We start from the raw sequence: 19,091 nt of genomic DNA on the forward strand, positions 1-19,091 counted from the left end.
CGGGAGGGAAATCACATCCTTCTTTAGAATTTAATTAAAAAATAAAAAGCTGAACGACACCAAAGACTGAACTGGAGGGAGGTGGGGACCCCCAGAAACAAACTCACACGGAGATCGGGACAGGGGGGCACTGGGGAACAGCCAGGGAAGCAGACAGGGTCTCAGCATGAATCTCTGGCTCTCGGCATCTCAGGAGATTGATCTCCAAGCAGAGAGACTCAGCACTAATGCTGGTGTGCTCGGTGACTTTATGACAGCTTGCTGTCACCCACCAGACACCCAGAGCTATGAGGAGGAACCTGCAAACCGGCCTTAAACCCTTGGTGCATGAATCACAAAATCATACAATCATTTTGGTTGGAAGACCCTCAAGACCACCGAATCCAAGCGTTCCCCACCCTGTCCCTGCCCCATGTCCTGAGAACCTCATGTCCATCTGTCCAACCCTCCAGGGATGGTGACTCCAGCACTGCCCTGGGCAGCCTGTTCCAATGCCCCACAGCCCTTTGGGGAAGAAATTGTTCCCACATCCAACCTCAACCTCCCCTGGCGCAACTTGAGGCCGTTTCACAGAATCCCAGAATGTCAGGGGTTGAAGGGCCCTGGAAAGCTCATCCAGTGCAATCCCCCCATGGAGCAGGAACACCCAGATGAGGTTACACAGGAAGGTGTCCAGGCGGGTTGGAATGTCTGCACAGAAGGAGACTCCACAACCCCCTGGGCAGCCTGGGCCAGGCTCTGCCACCCTCACCAGGAACAAGTTGCTTCTCAAATTTAAGTGGAACCTTTTGTGCTCCAGTTTGTACCCATTACCCCTTGTCCTACCATTGGTTGTCACCGAGAAGAGCCTGGCTCCATCCTCCTCACACTCACCCTTTATATATCTGTAACCATGAATGAGTCCCCCCTCAGTGTCCTCTTGTCCAGCTCCAGAGCCCCAGCTCCCTCAGCCTTTCCTCACACGGGAGATGCTCCACTCCATCATTTTTGTGACTCCTCTCATCCTGGTGCTTGTTCCTTGGGAGAAGAGACTGACCACCGCTCGCTCCAATCTCCCAGGTTCAGACTAGATATAAGGAGAATTTGTTGGCCCTGAGGGTGGTGAGAGCCTGGCCCAGGTTGTCCAGAGAGGTGGTGGATGAAGCATCCCTGGAGACATCCCAGGCCAGGCTGGACGGGGCTCTGAGCAACCTGAGCTGGTGAAGATGTCCCTGCTCATGGCAGGGGGGGCACTGGGGGAGCTTTAAGGTCCCTTCACCCCAAACCATCCTGTGCTTCCATGACCTTCCAGCCCACAGGAAAGACGGCAGCACAGGGGGTACCTGGGCACCCACAAACGAGGCTGCGGCTTCGGCTCCTCCAGCGCGGAGCAGCAGGAGAGCTGAATAAAAACGAGCAGCAATCATAATATATGAAAAAAACAGATAAAAATGTGCGAGGGCTCCGTGCGAGCGGAGCCGGCGAGATGAGCCATTTCTAAGCATTGGCATCGGGGATCTATATTTGCTTACAGAATGAAAAATGTGCTCCATAAACATCCGACACAGAGTAATTTCTATTGCGAGCCTTGTCATTGCAAATAAAGAATATGATCGAGACAGGTGAGATTATATAGTGCCGAGACCGGCCACTCAATATCTTTTAAAGAGACAGTGCTCCCCCCCCCAAAAAAAATAACCCAAGGGGGGGACAAGTTTTCTGCCTCCTCCAAATGATGAGATCCTCGAGGCACGGCCTGCTCTCATTTCAGATGAAGGCTGAGGGTTGGTTTGTTTGGTTTCTTTCCCCAGGATCTATCAATAATGGCTCTCCAATATTGGCCTAATCCCCCTGTTAATGGCTTTGACGACTTGACTAATTGCTGCAATAATTGATAGAACCCGACTCCCTCCGACTGGTCGATTCCAACCTCGGCAATAAAATATTACGCCGCAATAAATAACGGTGTCACTTTACTCGTTAAGAGAAGGTGAAAGCGGCGAGAGGTTCGTTCCGCGCCCCGGCCTGACCCCCCCTTCCCCATCCCCTGCCCTCTCCCACCCCGGCAGCTGGTTCTGCCGAGGGGACACCAACCTTGGGAGACTTAATAGAAGGCCATTTGTCACCTCCCACTCGCTGTCTGTAGCCGGAGATGGACACCTGGGCGACACCTCGGGCTGTGCGAGTCCGTCGCCTCCTCCCCTGCTCATATTAGGAGGCCCCGGCTTATGATATTTGATAAATAGCGGGTTGGTTCAGTCCCAGCATCCGCGCGGCGTCGTGGCGCCGGAGCAGCTGCAGAAGGTCACTCATTGGGGAAATATGTTTCTGTCAGCGGTATCGAAAAAAGTTTAGGAGAGTGACAGGCCTCAATTTTTCAAATTTTATTAACTCCATCCTCTTAACAATTTGTCTTGAGATTCCTTCAGATTCGGGATAAGCTGTCAATAGAGCCGCGCGACGCGGCGGGTGCTGGTACCCGGGTCCTCCGCAGCTGGCGGGGGGAGATGGGATGGAGGAGGAGGGGAGATGGCACATGGGGCGAGATGCAGGAGGAGGATGATGGCAGGAGGGAGAGGAGGATGCCAGGGGCTCACAGAGGATTTGGGGGTTGGCAGGGGATGCTGGGGATCCCAGGATCTCCATCCTCCACCACGGCCTGTGCTGAAGTGCAGCGGAGCTGGGATCTGGCTCATGTAATGAAATATGGAGAGGGGCCAGAGGAGCCCCAGAAATGATGCGAGGCTGGAACAGCTCTGCTGGGGGACAGGCTGAGAGAGTTGGGGTGTTCAGCTGGAGAAGAGAAGCTCTGGGGACACCTTAGTGCGGCCTTTCCGGACTTAAAAGGGGCCGATGAGAAAGATGGGGACAGACTTTTGAGCAGGGCCTGTTGTGATAGGACAAGGGGTGATGGTTTTAAACTGAAGGAGGGAGATTCAGGCTGGACATGAGGAAGAAATTGCTGCCCTGAGGGTGGTGAGAGCCTGGCCCAGGTTGGCCAGAGAGGTGGTGGATGAACCATCCCTGGAGACATCCCAGGCCAGGCTGGACGGGGCTCTGAGCAGCCTGAGCTGGTGAAGATGTCCCTGCTCATGGCAGGGGGGGCACTGGGGGAGTTTTGAGCATCCCTTCCAACCCAAACCATCCTGTGATTCTGTTCCTGTTGAAACAAGAACAAGCCTCACAGACAGACAGACAGAACGGGGCTCACTGTGACCCGGATGGACACCCAGAGAGCTCCAGTTCTCGGAAGTCTGGCCACAGAAAGGTTTGGGAAAGCCCTGAGCACCGAGACACGGTAAGGAGAAAAGTGTGAGGACCTCATTTCATAGAGCGAACACATGCTGCAGAAACTTCTGCATGGACTGCTGCTCTTGGGCATCCTCAAACGTAACTTCCAGCTGAGCCTTTCTCCACTTGAGCAAATCTCCAGTGCAGATGACAGCAGAGCTTCAGTCCCAGAAATGCATTCATCCCAATATAAAGCCATCTCCAGTCTCGCAGCAGCAGAGCTGATAATGTCACACATCAGGTTGTCAGCCTGGGACTGACCGTGCCAACGTCCCGCTGCAGCAGTTTCATCATGAGGTCACTTCAGCGAGGGTTCCTCGAGAATTCATTCCTCATAGAATCACAGAATCATTTGGGTTGGAAAAGCCCCTCAAGACCATTGAGTGCAACCAACCCACCCCCTGCACTGCCCCATGTCCTGAGAACCTTCTGAATCCCAGGAAGAGCCTGGAAATCCCCAAATCTACGGTGGATTTGCTGGGGATGGGCACAGAGAGCACCTGTCGTCGCGAACCACACAGACAAGCACAAATTGCTCTAAAATGCAATTTTCCATAGCAATCCCACCTCTCCGTGGCCTGTTCAAACACCAGGATGGGATTCACCAGGAGGACACAGCCCGTACCACCTGCTGGGGATGACACGGCGTCATCAGCCATCAGCTTTGACAAGGAATGACATTATTATTGCTCCACATGGCTAGTTAAAGTAATATAAAAAGACTTCTGTCCTCCAGAGTCTTTGGTGATTGAATTAGCATGATCACCCCTTTTTCCAGGAACGTAAACCTGCTTTTAAATCGATAAAACACGTATTTCACAAGCAGCTTTTAGCATACAACGTTAATAGGCAAGTGGGCACCCCCGCAGGTGATCCCACCGCCCTTCTGCTGCCTGATGCTTCAATAAATATTAATATCAAAGCCACACGGCAGGACTTGCTGGGCAACGACCTTCAGCCCTGGCTGGGGACCTGTCCCTGCTGCTGCAGCCAACGGAGCTTCCGAAGGGCCCAAATTTCAACATGGACACACGATGCACCGGGAATATCTTCAAATCTCATCAAGGGAAGAGCCAGAGCAAAATTCTCAAAGACAAAACTGCAGGCGCGCTTGAGGACAACACTCAGGATGGTTTAGCATCCTGCCCCTCTGCTCTTATTTGGTGGCTTTTGCGAATTACCCTAATTATGCTGGATGTAATATAGGAGATTAAACCAGCTCGGTGTAATGACACAAGCTGAGGGTCATTCTGCCTTTGGTCCCTCCAGTGAAACATTCGTCTCCATGGGAGTAAATGCTTGAGGGCAACGTGTGGTTCGAAGATCACAGAACAGTGTGTGTGACCTCCCAGCTCCCCAGTGCCCCCCCCTGCCATGAGCAGGGACATCTTCACCAGCTCAGGTTGCTCAGAGCCCCGTCCAGCCTGGCCTGGGATGTTTCCAGGGATGGTTCATCTACCACCTCTCTGGCCAACCTGGGCCAGGCTCTCACCACCCTCAGGGCAACAATTTCCTCCTCACATCCAGTCTGAATCTCCCTCCTTTAGTTTAAAACCATCACCCCTTGTCCTGTCACAACAGGCCCTGCTCAAAAGTCTGTCCCCATCTTTCTCATTGCCCCCTTTTAAGTCCGGAAAGGCCGCACTAAGGTCTCCCCAGAGCTTCTCTTCTCCAGCTGAACACCCCAGCTCTCTCACCTGTCCCCCAGCAGAGCTGTTCCAGACTCACATCATTCCTGGGGCTCCTCTGGCCCCTCTCCAGCAGCTCCATGTGTGGCACTGGGTGAGCTTTAAGGTCCTTTCAACCCAAAAAATGTCCTGTGATTCTACAAAAGAACTTTCCTCAGCCCATGAACTCCATCAGAAGAAGCAGAGGTGCAGATGAAGACAGTTCTGGAATGCCATTCCTCCCATTTCTTCCCCAAAAGAAGACTCTCCAGCATGAGTTTTCCAGCATTACTTCTTGTCCTGCTTCTCCTTCCCAAAATCCCTCTCACCTTCTGCCTGCATCCCTGTTAATCCAGCCCTAAACCAGCTCATTTTGGTGTTTCCCCTGCTCAGAAGCTCCACTCTCCAAGGGTCAACACCGCCCTGTGCTGCTCTCCCAACCTGCACAACTTTGCACTTGGTGCCATTAAAACCACATCTTTTTCCAACCGACCACGCGAGCAACTCGCCCATCTCTTGAGGGTTTGTTCTCAATACATTTACTTAGTCGTTACTAGGGCTGTGAACAGTTTGTAATGAATTTTAACACACACACACACGACCAGAGAGATGGCGCCTCTGATTTTCTATGCTGAAAGTTGAGAAACTGTGTTTGAACAGCCAGTACCGCGGAACCGAGACCTCGAAGTAACGGCGAATATTGCAAATAGTGAATAATATCATAGCGACGTCATTACAACATGATACTCGTTCCTTTTAAGGGTGTCTCTGTGTCAGCCTGAGGCTGCGATTAGAGCGGCTCGTTTTGCAGCCGCTGTGTCATCAGGAGCTTTTAACGCGTTGTTTACAACCATGAAACGAGCTGGTAATTATTGCATATGCCCATTTTTGCCTTCTATTTACAGCAGACAGAGCGCAGTCATGATCTTAGCATTGGTTTTGGGCTCAGTTTTGCCTTTTTTTGGCCCTCAAGACCATTTGTACGAATGACGGTGCAGCCGAAGCAGAACTGAGAGGCCTGTGAAGAGAAACGCCGTAAATCGCGCGACCTGGCGGCTTCTTACCCAACCGAAGCGCTGAAAATATGGTTGTTTTGCAGCGCTCTGAGCTTCATTCTTCATTATACCAACCGCTGTGCAGTTACAAGGTGGTCTCCATCTCCAAGATGTGTCTGAATCGTGCAATGGGTGAGTTGGAAGCTCCTGTTTCTGGAGTAGAGTCTAGAGAGAGATCTTCTCAACCAGAAACATCCAGAGCTGCAGAGACGAAGGTCGGACGCTGCCAAGGGCAGGTAAGAAAGGGCAAAGAGAGGCAAAAAGAGGCTCCCAAACCTCGCTGAGAACAAATCAGTGCGTGATTCTGACAGGTGGCAGTGGCCAAGTCCAGAATTAGGATGTGCAAACTAGAAGGGAGGCGTCAGAGACTGATAATCATAGACACACAGAATCAGAGAATCATTTTGGTTGGAAGAGACTCTCAAGATCATCGAGTCCAACTGTTCCCCCACCCCTGTCCCTGCCCCATGTCCTGAGAACCTCCTGTCCGTCTGTCCAACCCTCCAGGGCTGGTGACTCCAGCACTGCCCTGGGCAGCCTGTTCCAATGCCCCACAGCCCTTTGGGGAAGAAATTGTTCCCCACATCCAACCTCAACCTCCCTGGTGCAACTTGAGGCCGTTTCCTCTTGTCTTGGCCCTTGTCCCTTGGGACATGAGTGCTAACAACTTATAATCCCCCAAATCAGCTCCTGTGGTTGGATAAACCAATTTTAGATCATCGCTCTTTACACAGAGACCACACTTTACAAACCCAAATAATCCTGCATCCTACTGCAAAGCAGAGCAAGTCACATTTATTTCCCACCTAATGCAAGGAAAAGGATTGTGAGAGACGCAGAAAATCAGCACCGCACGTACTGTTCCGACGCAGACGTGATGATGAGGATGAAGAAGAGGAGCCAACATTAGCTAAATCTGAGCTCAAACTGAGCTCAGCTTGAAGAGGTGGTTCAAATCAAACCACTTTTTAAAAGCATCTTTGATGGAGCTTGTGGGTCCCTTCCAACTCAGGACGTCCTGTGATTCTATGATCTCCAGAGATGCAGCGGAAGGACCAGGGCTCGGAAAGGGTTGGGCAATTTCAACACCATTTTTGGGCTCAGAAACACCTTTTTTCTTTGCTGTGCCTTTTTAAAACAGCTTGACCTACCTGCTCCTTTCAATCTTGCTTTACAGTAACGTGAGCGCAGCTTGTTTTACGCCCGCTTGACACCTGGGTGGGAAAACAATCCTCCTTATGCTCATTTGTAAGGTAACAGCATGGGAAGGGAAACGAAAGAATCCTCATCTACACACGTGCAGAGCTATTAAATTCATGACAAACATTCCGTCGCTGCGGAGTTTTGTACCCAGAAACACTTCAAAAGGGATCTATTTGCTCCCCTGCCTGTGGGGAAAACTATTCTTAAGCACTTTGACACGGACATAAATGCGCTTGCACTTATAGGCTTATTGCCCTCGCCACGCGGGGATGTCAGACGCTGCGGTATGATGGGTTTTAAATCCCGGTCTCCCAGGGTTTTAATTACTGGTCTGGCGCGGCTGGGAGTGGAACTTGCTGCCGTCGGACCGAGGGGGTCGATACGCCGGCCCAGAACATATTGAGCCCCGGCGCTCGCAGACTCTATTGCGCTATTTAATCATCTTTTGCAAAATTTACAGTGCAGCAGAAGGGATCGATACTGAATTTATCACGGTGCTTTGTAAATATGAGCATGGAGAGGTAGAGAAGGTTGCGGGCTGGTCTGGGATGGATGTGTCGGAGCAAAACTCCTGGATGAGTGATCCCCCCAAAAACACCGACCCCGATGCCCTTGGGGTGCAGACGGGCTCGGTGTCCCCCAAGATGCTGGAGGAGCTCAGGGGGGCCCAGCGTGTTCCCCCCGAAATAATGACTTGGTCAAAAAGGCAGCAGGGATGGTCCCCAGGCATCAGCATCAACCGCATTGTCACGGTTTAACCTCAGCCAGCGATCGCAACAACGATAGACGCTGGATCACCGCCTCCCACCCCAAAATAGGGAGGGAATGAAAGTGAAGGGAGGAATTTGTGGATTGAGATAAGCACAGTTCAATAAAATAACAAAATAATGTAAATATACTACTATATACGAAATGGAAATAGAATATCAAATAAAAGATACTCCATGCAATTCTTCATGAGCTCTGTCCGCACCGAGGAGCCGATCCCAGAAGCAGCACCTGGTCCCAAACCGCTGATCATGGGGAAAAGAAAGAAAGAGGCAGAAAAGCCCAGAGGCCTCAGCAAAATGGCAGCATGGAAAAGGCCAAATTAGAGACAGTTCTGAACAGAACTGCCCCAAAACGGAACAGAACTGGAACAGCTCTCCATCTCCCCAGCTGGAAAATCCAACTCTCATTAAATATAATAATGCACACAGTATTCTGATTGATCAGTCTGATGTCAGGTAAGGTTTGCCCCCTTCACGTTCCCCTTCCTGACTGCCCCACACCTGTGGGGAGAGCGCTCGGAACATCCTTATCTCCCAAAAAACAACAAGAATAACAGTAAGTTCTTAACATTCTCTTTGTTCCAACTCAACGACACTGGAAAGTTCACAGTATCACAGTATCACAGCATCACAGTATGTTTGGGATTGGAAGGGACCTCAGAAGATCATCCAGTGCAATCCCCCCATGGAGCAGGAACGCCCAGGTGAGGTCACACAGGAACCCAGGTGGGTTTTGAATGTCTTCAGGGAAGGAGACTCCACAACCCCCCCGGGCAGCCTGGGCCAGTGCTCTGTCACCCTTACTGAGAAGTTTCTTCTCAAATTTAAGTGGAACCTCTTGTGCTCCAGCTTGATCCCGTTACCCCTTGTCCTATCATTGTTTGCCACTGAGAAGAGCCTGGCTCCATCCTCCTGACACTCACCTTTTATATACTTATAGACATCAATAAGGTCCCCCCTTAGCCTCCTCTTCTCCAAACTAAATAGCCACAGCTCCCTCAGCCTTTCTTCATAAGGGAGATGCTCCACTCCCTTCAGCATCTTGGTGGCTGCGCTGGACTCTCTCCAGCAGTTCCCTGTCCTGCTGGAACTGAGGGGCCACAACTGGACACAATATTCCAGATGTGGTCTCCCCAGGGCAGAGCAGAGGGGCAGGAGAACCTCTCTGACCTACTGACCACCCCCTTCTAACCCACCCCAGGTCCCATTGGCTTCCTGGCCACAAGGGCCCAGTGCTGGCTCATGGTCACCCTGCTGTCCCCAGCACCCCCAGGTCCCTTTCCCCTACACTGCTCTCTAATAGGTCATTCCCCAACTTACACTGGAACCTGGGGTTGTTCCTGCCCAGATTCAAGACTCTACACTTGCCCTTGTTAAATTTCATCAGGTTATTCCCCACCCAACTCTCCAGCCTGTCCAGGTCTCTGATGGCAGCACAGCTTCCAGTGTCACCACTCCTCCCAGCTTGGTGTCACCAGCAAACTTGCTGTCACTCTATTCCCTCGTCTAAATCGTTAATGAATATATTGAATAATATTGGCCCCAGTACTGACCCCTGAGGCACTCCACTAGATACTGGCCTCCAACTAGACTCCGCACCATTGACTACCACTCTCTGGCTTCTCTCCTTATTCCACCTCACTACTCTATTGTCCAGACCACACCTCCTCAATTTAGCAACTAGGATGCTATGGGAGACTGTGTCAAACGCTTTGCTGAAGTCAAGGTAGACCACATCCACACTTGGTGGAAAACATTAACCCTGCCCCTGGGTGTTATCTGCTTCTGATCCTCAAACTAAATCCAAACAACAACTGTGCTAGCTGAAAAATAACCCCAAAATTTCTAACTGCATGAAGAAAATTACCTCAATTTCAGTCAAATCAGCACACATGAACCTTCCTGCAGGACCCCGGGCAGCAAAGCAGAATTATTATTTTACACTGGCCTGGTTTTGCTCAGGAGGACTGACCTGCAGACCTGTTCTTCCCATGACAAATGGTTCCTAAATCTAGTGAATGTCAGGGAGAAAAATCACTGAAGACAGAGCAGCCGGTGGTTTTCATTTCCCCAAACTGAGGTGCAACACCACCAGCTTTGAAAACACACACACATTCTGCTATAGAATCACAGGACATTGTGGGTTGAAGGGACCTTAAAGCTCCCCCAGTGCCCCCCCTGCCATGAGCAGGGACATCTTCAGCAGCTCAGGTTGCTCAGAGCCCCGTCCAGCCTGGCCTGGGATGTCTCCAGGGATGGTTCATCCACCACCTCTCTGGACAACCTGGGACAGGCTCTCACCACCCTCAGAGCAACAATTTCTTCCTCATGTCTGCCCTGAATCTCCCTCCTTTAGTTTCAAACCATCACCCCTTGTCCTGTCACAACAGGCCCTGCTCAAAAGTCTGTCCCCATCTTTCTTCTCGGCCCCTTTTAAGTCTGGAAAGGCCGCACTAAGGTCTCCCAGGAGCTTCTCTTCTCCAGCTGAACACCCCAACTCTCTCAGCCTGTCCCCCAGCAGAGCTTGTTCCAGCCTCGCATCATTCCTGTGGCTCCTCTGGCCCCTCTCCAGCAGGTCCATATCTTTCCCTGGAGATAAGTTTAAAAACAGAATGGTGTCCAACAGAAGAATATTCTGGCTCTTACCAAGAACTTATTTCCTCCAGCTTTTCAACCTGCTCAATCTCCAGGGCTCGATGAAGGACACAGCAAAGCACAAACATTCTGCAGGCTTAAACTCACTGTACAGTTGCACCAGAACCTTGGTTGGCCATTTTTGGGGACTCATCATTAGAAAACACACTGCTCAGAGACCGCCAGCCCAGCAGACCCTTGGCAGCTTGATTTCCTCACTTGCTCATGTTGTTTCTCCAGTTTTGCTCTTGCTGGTGACTCCGGTGAGGGAAGCGCAATGACACCGTCACCTTCTGAGGTGTGACCAGGCCCCAGGTGTCTCCTCATTGCCACGCGCTGGCTGCTGGGGACCTGGGAGGCCACAGATATTCAGAGATGTCCCTCATCCTCTGTAAGAACGGAGCCCTTTCCATCTGGGATGCCACCAAAGATATATCATGCAGAATTCAAACACAAAGAACCAGCTATGATAACCCAATTTTTCTTGAGAATACCACAAGCAGTGATGTCAAAAGACCTTCCCTTGTCATGCCGGCTCTGTAATTCAGCCTATTCACAACAACTGCAACTATATCGTATCAAACAGGTGAGTGTGGAGGATGACCAACAAATGTACTGCTAAATCTACTGGCACTGCCAATCCTGGGCGCAGTTCTGGGCCCCTCACACCAAGAAAAGCTTTGAGGTGCTGGAGCGAGTGGAGAGAAGGGAACGGAGCTGGTGAGGGGCTGGAGCACAAGTGTGATGGAGCGGCTGAGGGACCTGGGGGGTTCAGCTGGAGAACAGGAGCTGAGGGGAGACCTTCTGATCTCTGAACTGCCTGAAAGGAGCTTGGAGCCAGGGGGGTCGGGCTCTGCTCCCCAGGAACAAGCGCCAGGAGCAGAGGAAACGGCCTCAAGTTGCGCCAGGGGAGGTTGAGGTTGGATGTGGGAACAATTTCTTGCCCAAAGGGCTGTGGGGCATTGGAACAGGCTGCCCAGGGCAGTGCTGGAGTCACCAGCCCTGGAGGGCTGGACAGACGGACATGAGGTTCTCAGGACATGGGGCAGAGCCAGGGCTGGGGAACAGTTTGACTTGATGATCTTGAGGTTCTCTCCCAACCCAAATGATTCTATGGTTCTGTAATTCCATGATTTACATGCTGATATAACAAAAGCTGTCCTTAAAATGAAGAGACTCCATCGTCAACGAGCTGCAGACCCCACCGTCCTTCCTCCAGGCCGTGCACAAAGCCCTCGGCATCGATCGCGCCGGCGGCAGCACCCGGTGCACGGTGGGCGTCAGCTCCTTCCCACAAACACCCGCATTGACGGTGTCAGCTCAGGTCAGGAGACTGTGAAATGTCACCGACAACTGTCCGGCAAGGACAAGAGAGCAGAGACTCGGTCTCGCGGTCTGCTGGGCACACACATGCTGACCACGGGGCGATAAAGGTCCCGGAGGGGTCAAGCGAGTCACTGAATGGGTCACAAAAGGCCAGGGACGGGGGGTGAGGGGCAAGCGGCCGGGGCTGCCCTTCAAAAACAAACCAGGCTGTGCAACAGGGAGGTTGTTTTAGCAGAGAGGGGCCGTGGTGGTTAATGGCTTTGGCCCCGAGGGCAGGGCAGCGAGAGAAGGAAGTGTTTTGGGAGAGTAAATGGAGAGTTAGTAAAAAGGCAGGTGTAGGGAAGGGCAAAGGGAGGGAGCGAGGGGAGCCTGTTCCACGTCAGCAAACAGGAGACGAGGGGGGAAATTGTCTTCACAAAGGGCCCCCGAGGGCAGGAACACTTTGAAAGGTGTTCGATCTCCACTTCTGAGACCTTCGGCCACGTATTCATTGCAGATTATACCAACGAGGATGCGGGAAGCGACGCTTTGTTATTGCAGGGAACCGGGAGGAGGGAACGGCCCCGGTCGATGGGATGAAAAACCCCTATCAGGCACCGATCGTGAAATCGAGTCCTGGTGTGGAAAACGTGTGGGAAGGGAAGGGAAGGGAAGGGAAGGGAAGGGAAGGGAAGGGAAGGGAAGGGAAGGGAAGGGAAGGGAAGGGAAGGGAAGGGAGGAAGGGAAGGGAAGGGAAGGGAAGGGAAGGGAAGGGAAGGGAAGGGAAGGAAGGGAAGGGAAGGGAAGGGAAGGGAAGGGAAGGGAAGGGAAGGGAAGGGAAGGGAAGGGAAGGGAAGGGAAGGGAAGGCTCTGCTGGGACAGCACCAGGTCCCTGAGTTCACCTGACAAAGCGGGGAGATGTATTTAGCGAGGAAATCACCATAAATTTTCATCGTAACTGTGACCACAGAGGGTAAGTGGATGTTGCAGATGGGCTGGCGAATATGGATTAACCTGAAGAACATTGTAACTCAGCCTTAGAATCCTACAATGACTTTCACACCATGCACCGAGCGGAGATTCACGTTGGGGACGGCTGTTCGATGATTTTCCCTCAGAAACACACTCTTGAATCTGCATCCAGAAGGATTTCCATGGGGCTGGGTTAAGGACAGAACGGTGATGAGCGACGGTCGCATTCTAGCGCGGATGAATTTTGGTGCACAACCCCTTCAATCGCACTCAAACACAGTCCTACAGATTGTATATGCTTTTTTGTTTCAGAGAGTTCTTCCGAGGTAACGAACAAAGAACTCTCCATGGGCATCAAGTAGAAGTGGTCACTCACAATGACCGCGTCGGCTCCGGCACAGATAAAGAAACAGCTCTTGAACAAAAAGATCAGTTTTCTCTATTAAAAGAGGCCTGTGTTGTAGTAGCACTCAGAGAGCTTAGCAGGGGACAGATTTGGAAATGAGCAATTCAGTATAGTCCAAATATCAGAGCCAACTTCACTTATTTGCACCCATATTTCACCTGTATGTATGATAACCAAGCAGCTGCCTCAGTGCTTTCAAACAGCTGGTAACACACACATCCTGCACGGGCACTTCCAAAGGCAGAAAGAAGCAGCAGGTATCTTTGGGAAAAATGTTATTCCAGCTTATCCCCAGAGGGTATGGGGAAGAAAAGAAGACTTTTGCTCCTGAGGGTGGTGAGAGCCTGGCCCAGGTTGGCCAGAGAGGTGGTAGATGAACCATCCCTGGAGACATCCCAGGCCAGGCTGGACGGGGCTCTGAGCACCCTGAGCTGGTGAAGATGTCCCTGCTCATGGCAGGGGGGGCACTGGGGGACCTTTGAGGTCCCTTCACCCCAAACTATTCTCTGATTCTAAGGTTTGTTGAGGACAGACTCCCAGCCTCTTGCTGGCAGCTCTGCCATCGCTGTCCCAATGCCCATGACACACCTGCTGTGCCCACGGCTACTCCACCTTTGTATTTTTGGTGGTTTTAGGGATAAAACACTGCTGTGGAGGTTCACACCACCCCACAGGTGAAACACCCCCCAGGGGCCACAGTCTCACCCAGCTCTGATCTGCTCGCAGCCCTGCGGTGATGGGGACGTTTCCACACCAGCGCTTCGACCGCGCGGCCTGGAACACCTGAGCCCGTCACACTTGCCATCCCGCTCTGTGTGTCCATAACCCATCGCTCATGAGGGGAAATTATCGAATCACGGAATAATTTTGGTTGGAAAAGCCTCTCAAGATCATCGAGTCCAACCATAACCCAGCCCTGTCCCTGCCCCATGTCCTGAGAACCTCATGTCCGTCTGTCCAGCCCTCCAGGGCTGGTGACTCCAGCACTGCCCTGGGCAGCCTGTTCCAATGCCCCACAGCCCTTTGGGGAAGAAACTGTTCCCCATATCCAACCTCAACCTCCCCTGGGCAAGCTGAGGCCGTTTCCTCATTGCCACAGGTTTTCTCTCACTGTCTCCTTTTTTTAGGGTTAATTTATGGCCAAGACACAGGGTTCTGGTACCTGACAGGCTCCACGAGACAAACCCTGACCCAGAGTTAACTGTGGAATTCCACAGTATTGAATCTCAACCTTTCACTCTTATTTTTCTATTTGGGAAAGACAACGAGCGTACGCTATAGATGAGTATCAAGGTTCAATGTTCCTACAATTATTTTTCTTTATCCCTTCTGGGGATGCTTGGCCTTTACAGATGCTACTCTCCATTATCCTTTTAGTTGTTTTCTTCAGGAATGAGCCTTCTATGAGCCTGACATAGAACGATCTGCCCGCTTGCTTCCCTGCAGTGACCTCCTGAGACGCCAACACCACGAAGATGATGACATTCCTAACATTTTTACGAACAATCAGCACCTGGGCCGCAGGGACAGGCTGCAGCGTTCAGCTGCGACACGCAGGAGGGTTTTGGTGAGCACACACTTGAAAGCATGCAAAGAATTGGTGCTTTTTGCTCATTCAAAGCTGCCCCAGGTGACCCTGCGGGGAGGAGTTGGAAGTGTTGGCGCAGGAGGAGCACGAGGGACAAAAGGCACAAATCCGGAGGGAAGCAGAACGCCACCGGCCAGCTCTGCGGGGTGATTTAGCAGCACCATCACATTCGGCAGACCGTGGTTCTGGGCTGGACCATAATACAGACGCAAATGTCATCCTGGTGAAGATCAGCAGGAGGGTAAATATAAAACCTGTTGTCATGGTAGCACATCTCAGCTAAAGGCGTCTTCTCTTCCTCCCCTCGTGCTGTTGAGTGTTTTGCCCTTGAAGACAATCCAGCGCTGCAACCAGTTGCCCAGAGAGGTTGAGCAGTGGCCACCCTTGGATGGTTTCAGGTCCTGGATGGCTAAAGCCCGAGTTAACCTGCTCTGGCCTCACAGCTGGTCTTGCTTGGAATAGGAGGTTGGTCTAGAGACCTCCTGACATCTCTTCCAACCCAAAGTATGGATGTAAATCCTACACATTTTTTACACAGAATTTTTTTATGCTGAGGGCGGTGAGAGCCTGGCCTGGGTACCCAGAGAGGTGGTGGATGAACCATCCCTGGAGACATCCCAGGCCAGGCTGGACGGGGCTCTGAGCAACCTGAGCTGCTGAAGATGTCCCTGCTCATGGCAGGGGGGGCACTGGGGGAGCTTTAAGGTCCCTTCAACCCAAACCCTTCTGTAATTCTATGAATTATCATCTCTTCAGTATCACAGAATCATTTAGGTTGGAAAAACTCCTTAAGATCAAGTGCAACCTCAAGTATCCCTATGGATGTGTAATCTAGAGCGGTGAGTAAGATGGTAACGTAGGATCCATGAGAAGACAGGCTCAGCCATCTTCTCCCCAAGTAGCAAGTGATAAGAGGAAACGGCCTCGAATTGCACCAGGGGAGGTTGAGGTTGTATCTGGGAACAATTTCTTCCCCAAAGGGCTGTGGGGCATTGGAACAGGCTGCCCAGGGCAGTGCTCGAGTCACCAGCCCTGGAGGGTTGGACAGACGGACAGGAGGTTCTCAGGACATGGGGCAGTGCTGGGGGTGGGGGAACGGTTGGACTTGATGATCTTGAGGGGCTTTCCCAACCAATATGATTCTGTGATGTGACCGGGAGGACTGGCAGCTGCACAAGCTGATTTCTAGAAATTCCCAAGAACTGCACTGCCAACGTACCAACGGTGGTTGATTCTCACCCCTTGCACGTGGGTACCATTACTCCGTTACTTTGCCTACAGACAGATCCATTCCCAGCAGAGCGGGGTCTCCTCGATTCCACCCCACGCAGGTACAAATGGGATATGACAGAGGAGCAGAGCGCAAATTCTGAGAGGGACTCGTTCAAAATACTGAACAGAGAAACCAGGGGATGCGTCTCCACTGAAGAGCAGGAAGAAAGGGAAGATTCAATGATTAAGATGAGAACAGCCGCCAGAAGTATATGAGAAAAACCACTGGAGATTAATAGGAACACAGACACTAAAAAATAGACTAAAGCAAACAGTAAATCACATCAAATCCTGACAATGACAGCATCTGGTCCTTGTTTGAGCTTGACAGGTTAGGACTACTCAGAAAAAGCGCTCCTGGCCCAAGAGGCGGTTGGAGCTACGGAACCCACCTCCATCCAGCAGCAGTTTGACTGTCACGTAGTCGTCAGCCAGGACCGCGTAGTGCAGAGCCGTGCAGCCCTTGAAGTTGGCTCGGATGTTCAAGCGGTTGTTGAAGTCGTCCTCCCGGGTTACGAGCACTGCGGGGGGAGAACAACGAAAGCTCAGCATGCTAAGAACTGCTCGTCTGGACGTGCGCCGGCAGCACAGACCACCACCACGGGTCTGGAAGTTGTCAAGGGCCTGGCGGCCACTTCCAGAAGAGCATCAGGACCTCGGTGGGGGGTTCTGGTGGCTCTTGTCCCTACTCCACCAAGCAGCAGTGGAGATGAAGATGCCCAAGGAACAAGCGCCAGGAGCAGAGGAAACGGCCTCAAGTTGCGCCAGGGGAGGTTGAGGTTGGATCTGGGGAACAATTTCTTGCCCAAAGGTCTGTGGGGCATTGGAACAGGCTGCCCAGGGCAGTGCTGGAGTCACCAGCCCTGGAGGGCTGGACAGACGGACATGAGGTTCTCAGGACATGGGGCAGGGACAGGGCTGGGGGAACAGTTGGACTCAATGCTCTTGAGGGGCTTTTCCAACCAAAGTGATTCTGTGTGTCAAGGATGCTTCTGCTCCCAGGCTCAGGAACACTGGTGGGACATGACCCCAGAAAAATGTCTCTGTTCCAGGAGCCTCTTCCCCACCTGATGTGTTCCGGGTGTCCCCATCACCCTGCCCACAGTTCAGCGTTCCTGGGACCTCCTGCATTTCTGTGCTTTGGCATTAACCCTTTTCCTACGTGCTGTAAGGAGAAAACTGGAGGTTGTGCAGAACCTCTCCTCGCCCTGCACCAACAAGGCCGAGTGCCAGGTGCTGCACTTTGGCCACAACAACCCCCTGCAGCGCTCCAGGCTGGGCACAGAGTGGCTGGAGAGCAGTCAGACAGAAAGGGACCTGGGGGACTAATGGACAGGAAGCTCAACATGAGCCAACAGTGTGCCCAGGTGGCCAAGAAGGCCAATGGTGTCCTGTCCTGTATCCAAACCAGCGTGGTCAGCAGGACAAGGGCAGTGATCCTTCCCCTGTGCTCTGCATTGGGGAGGCCACACCTGGAGTGTTGTGTTCAGTTCTGGGCCCCTCAGCTCAGGAAAGAGATTGAAGTGCTGGAGCGGGTCCAGAGAAGAGCAACAAGACTGGGGAAGGGACTTGAACATGGGGCAGGGACAGGGCTGGGTGAACAGTTGGATTCGATGATCTTGAGGGGCTTTTCCAACCAAAATGATTCTGTGTTTCTAACACGGTTCCACAAACCCCCGTGTCACCCTTCGCAGGGTGGGTGGATAAAGCCCAGGAGACGACTCTGCGCCCTGGTCCAACCACAGCCTCCTCGCACCATTAAAAGGAAGACAGGCCCCAGCACAAACAGGGAACACAGAGATTTCTGCCTTTCTGGTGTTTTTCACTCTCTTTTACTGTCACAGAATCACAGAAAATAAAAATCACACCAACAACGAATGGCTTGAGTTGCATTTCAAACCCGACTGTGTGTCTCTGGTTCTGCAAGCGGAGCTGTGCCACCCATTCCAGCTGTTAAGCCCGCAGGAATTCCGCTTTTAAACAAAGATTAAAAGATATATTGTATAAATTGCAAAAACATTGTTTGTAATTAACACGGGCCCAAAGGGATACCAGTGTGGGACAATATTTTAAAGATCGAGTGCAAATTAATTCATTGTAGTAAAACAGCTCACTTCACTTTTTAAACTTATCACATTACATGGAAAATTAAACAGATCGTACGACCTTGTATATATGTTTATTTTTCACATTATGCACCTTCTGCATTTAGTAATGTGAGTAGAATGTTGCTTAATTGTTCTGTTAAAATCCAAGTGCTTTCTCTGACAAATTTACTGTGCACGGGATGAAAAATGTGGATAGTGAAGGGAATCGATTTGGCTTTTTTTTGTTTCTCTAGTGATCGATGTGATCAGAAGATTCCTTCACTCACTTTTCTCTTTCATTACTTAGGAGATGATTGAAGTCACGATGAACCCAAAGGGAGCTGAAGTGGCTCCTATTGCCCACGTGCTCATCCCACCAGGAGCCGCCTCATCCACCACACACAGGAATGGCAAGAAGTCGCCATTTAAGAGCAGGAATTCTTCTTGAAATACTACATAGAGTCACAGATGGTTTGGGGTGAAGGGACCTTAAAGATCACTTAGGTCCCACCCCTGCCATGAGCAGGGACATCTTCACCAGCTCAGGGTGCTCAGAGCCCCGTCCAGCCTGGCCTGGGATGTCTCCAGGGATGGTTCATCTACCACCTCTCTGGCCAACCTGGGCCAGGCTCTCACCACCCTCAGGGCAACAATTCCTTCCTCATGTCCAGCCTCAGTCTCCCTCCTTTAGTTTAAAACCATCACCCCTTGTCCTGTCACAACAGGCCCTGCTCAAAAGTCTGTCCTCATCTGTCTTCTCGGCCCCTTTAAGTCCGGAAAGGCCGCAATAAGGTTTGTCCGTATCTACCAGCTTGTTTCATGGTGAAAATGGCTGTTCTTTGGGACTTTAGAGTTTGTATCC

At 51.6% G+C, this 19,091-nt stretch overlaps 1 protein-coding gene across 1 annotated transcript in view; it reads right to left on the bottom strand.

The window, feature by feature from the left end:
• CLPB (ClpB family mitochondrial disaggregase) overlaps positions 1-19,091 on the bottom strand; it is an 89,074-nt gene that overhangs the window by 36,756 nt on the left and 33,227 nt on the right. Inside the window, exon 5 of the mRNA XM_005510998.3 lies at positions 16,535-16,663. Within this exon, the coding sequence (XP_005511055.2) occupies positions 16,535-16,663 (129 nt within the window). The remainder of the gene's footprint in view (positions 1-16,534; positions 16,664-19,091) is intronic.

This window comes from Columba livia, chromosome 1 (assembly GCF_036013475.1).
Source record: "Columba livia isolate bColLiv1 breed racing homer chromosome 1, bColLiv1.pat.W.v2, whole genome shotgun sequence".
In the NCBI taxonomy this organism is placed as follows: Eukaryota; Metazoa; Chordata; class Aves; order Columbiformes; family Columbidae; genus Columba; species Columba livia.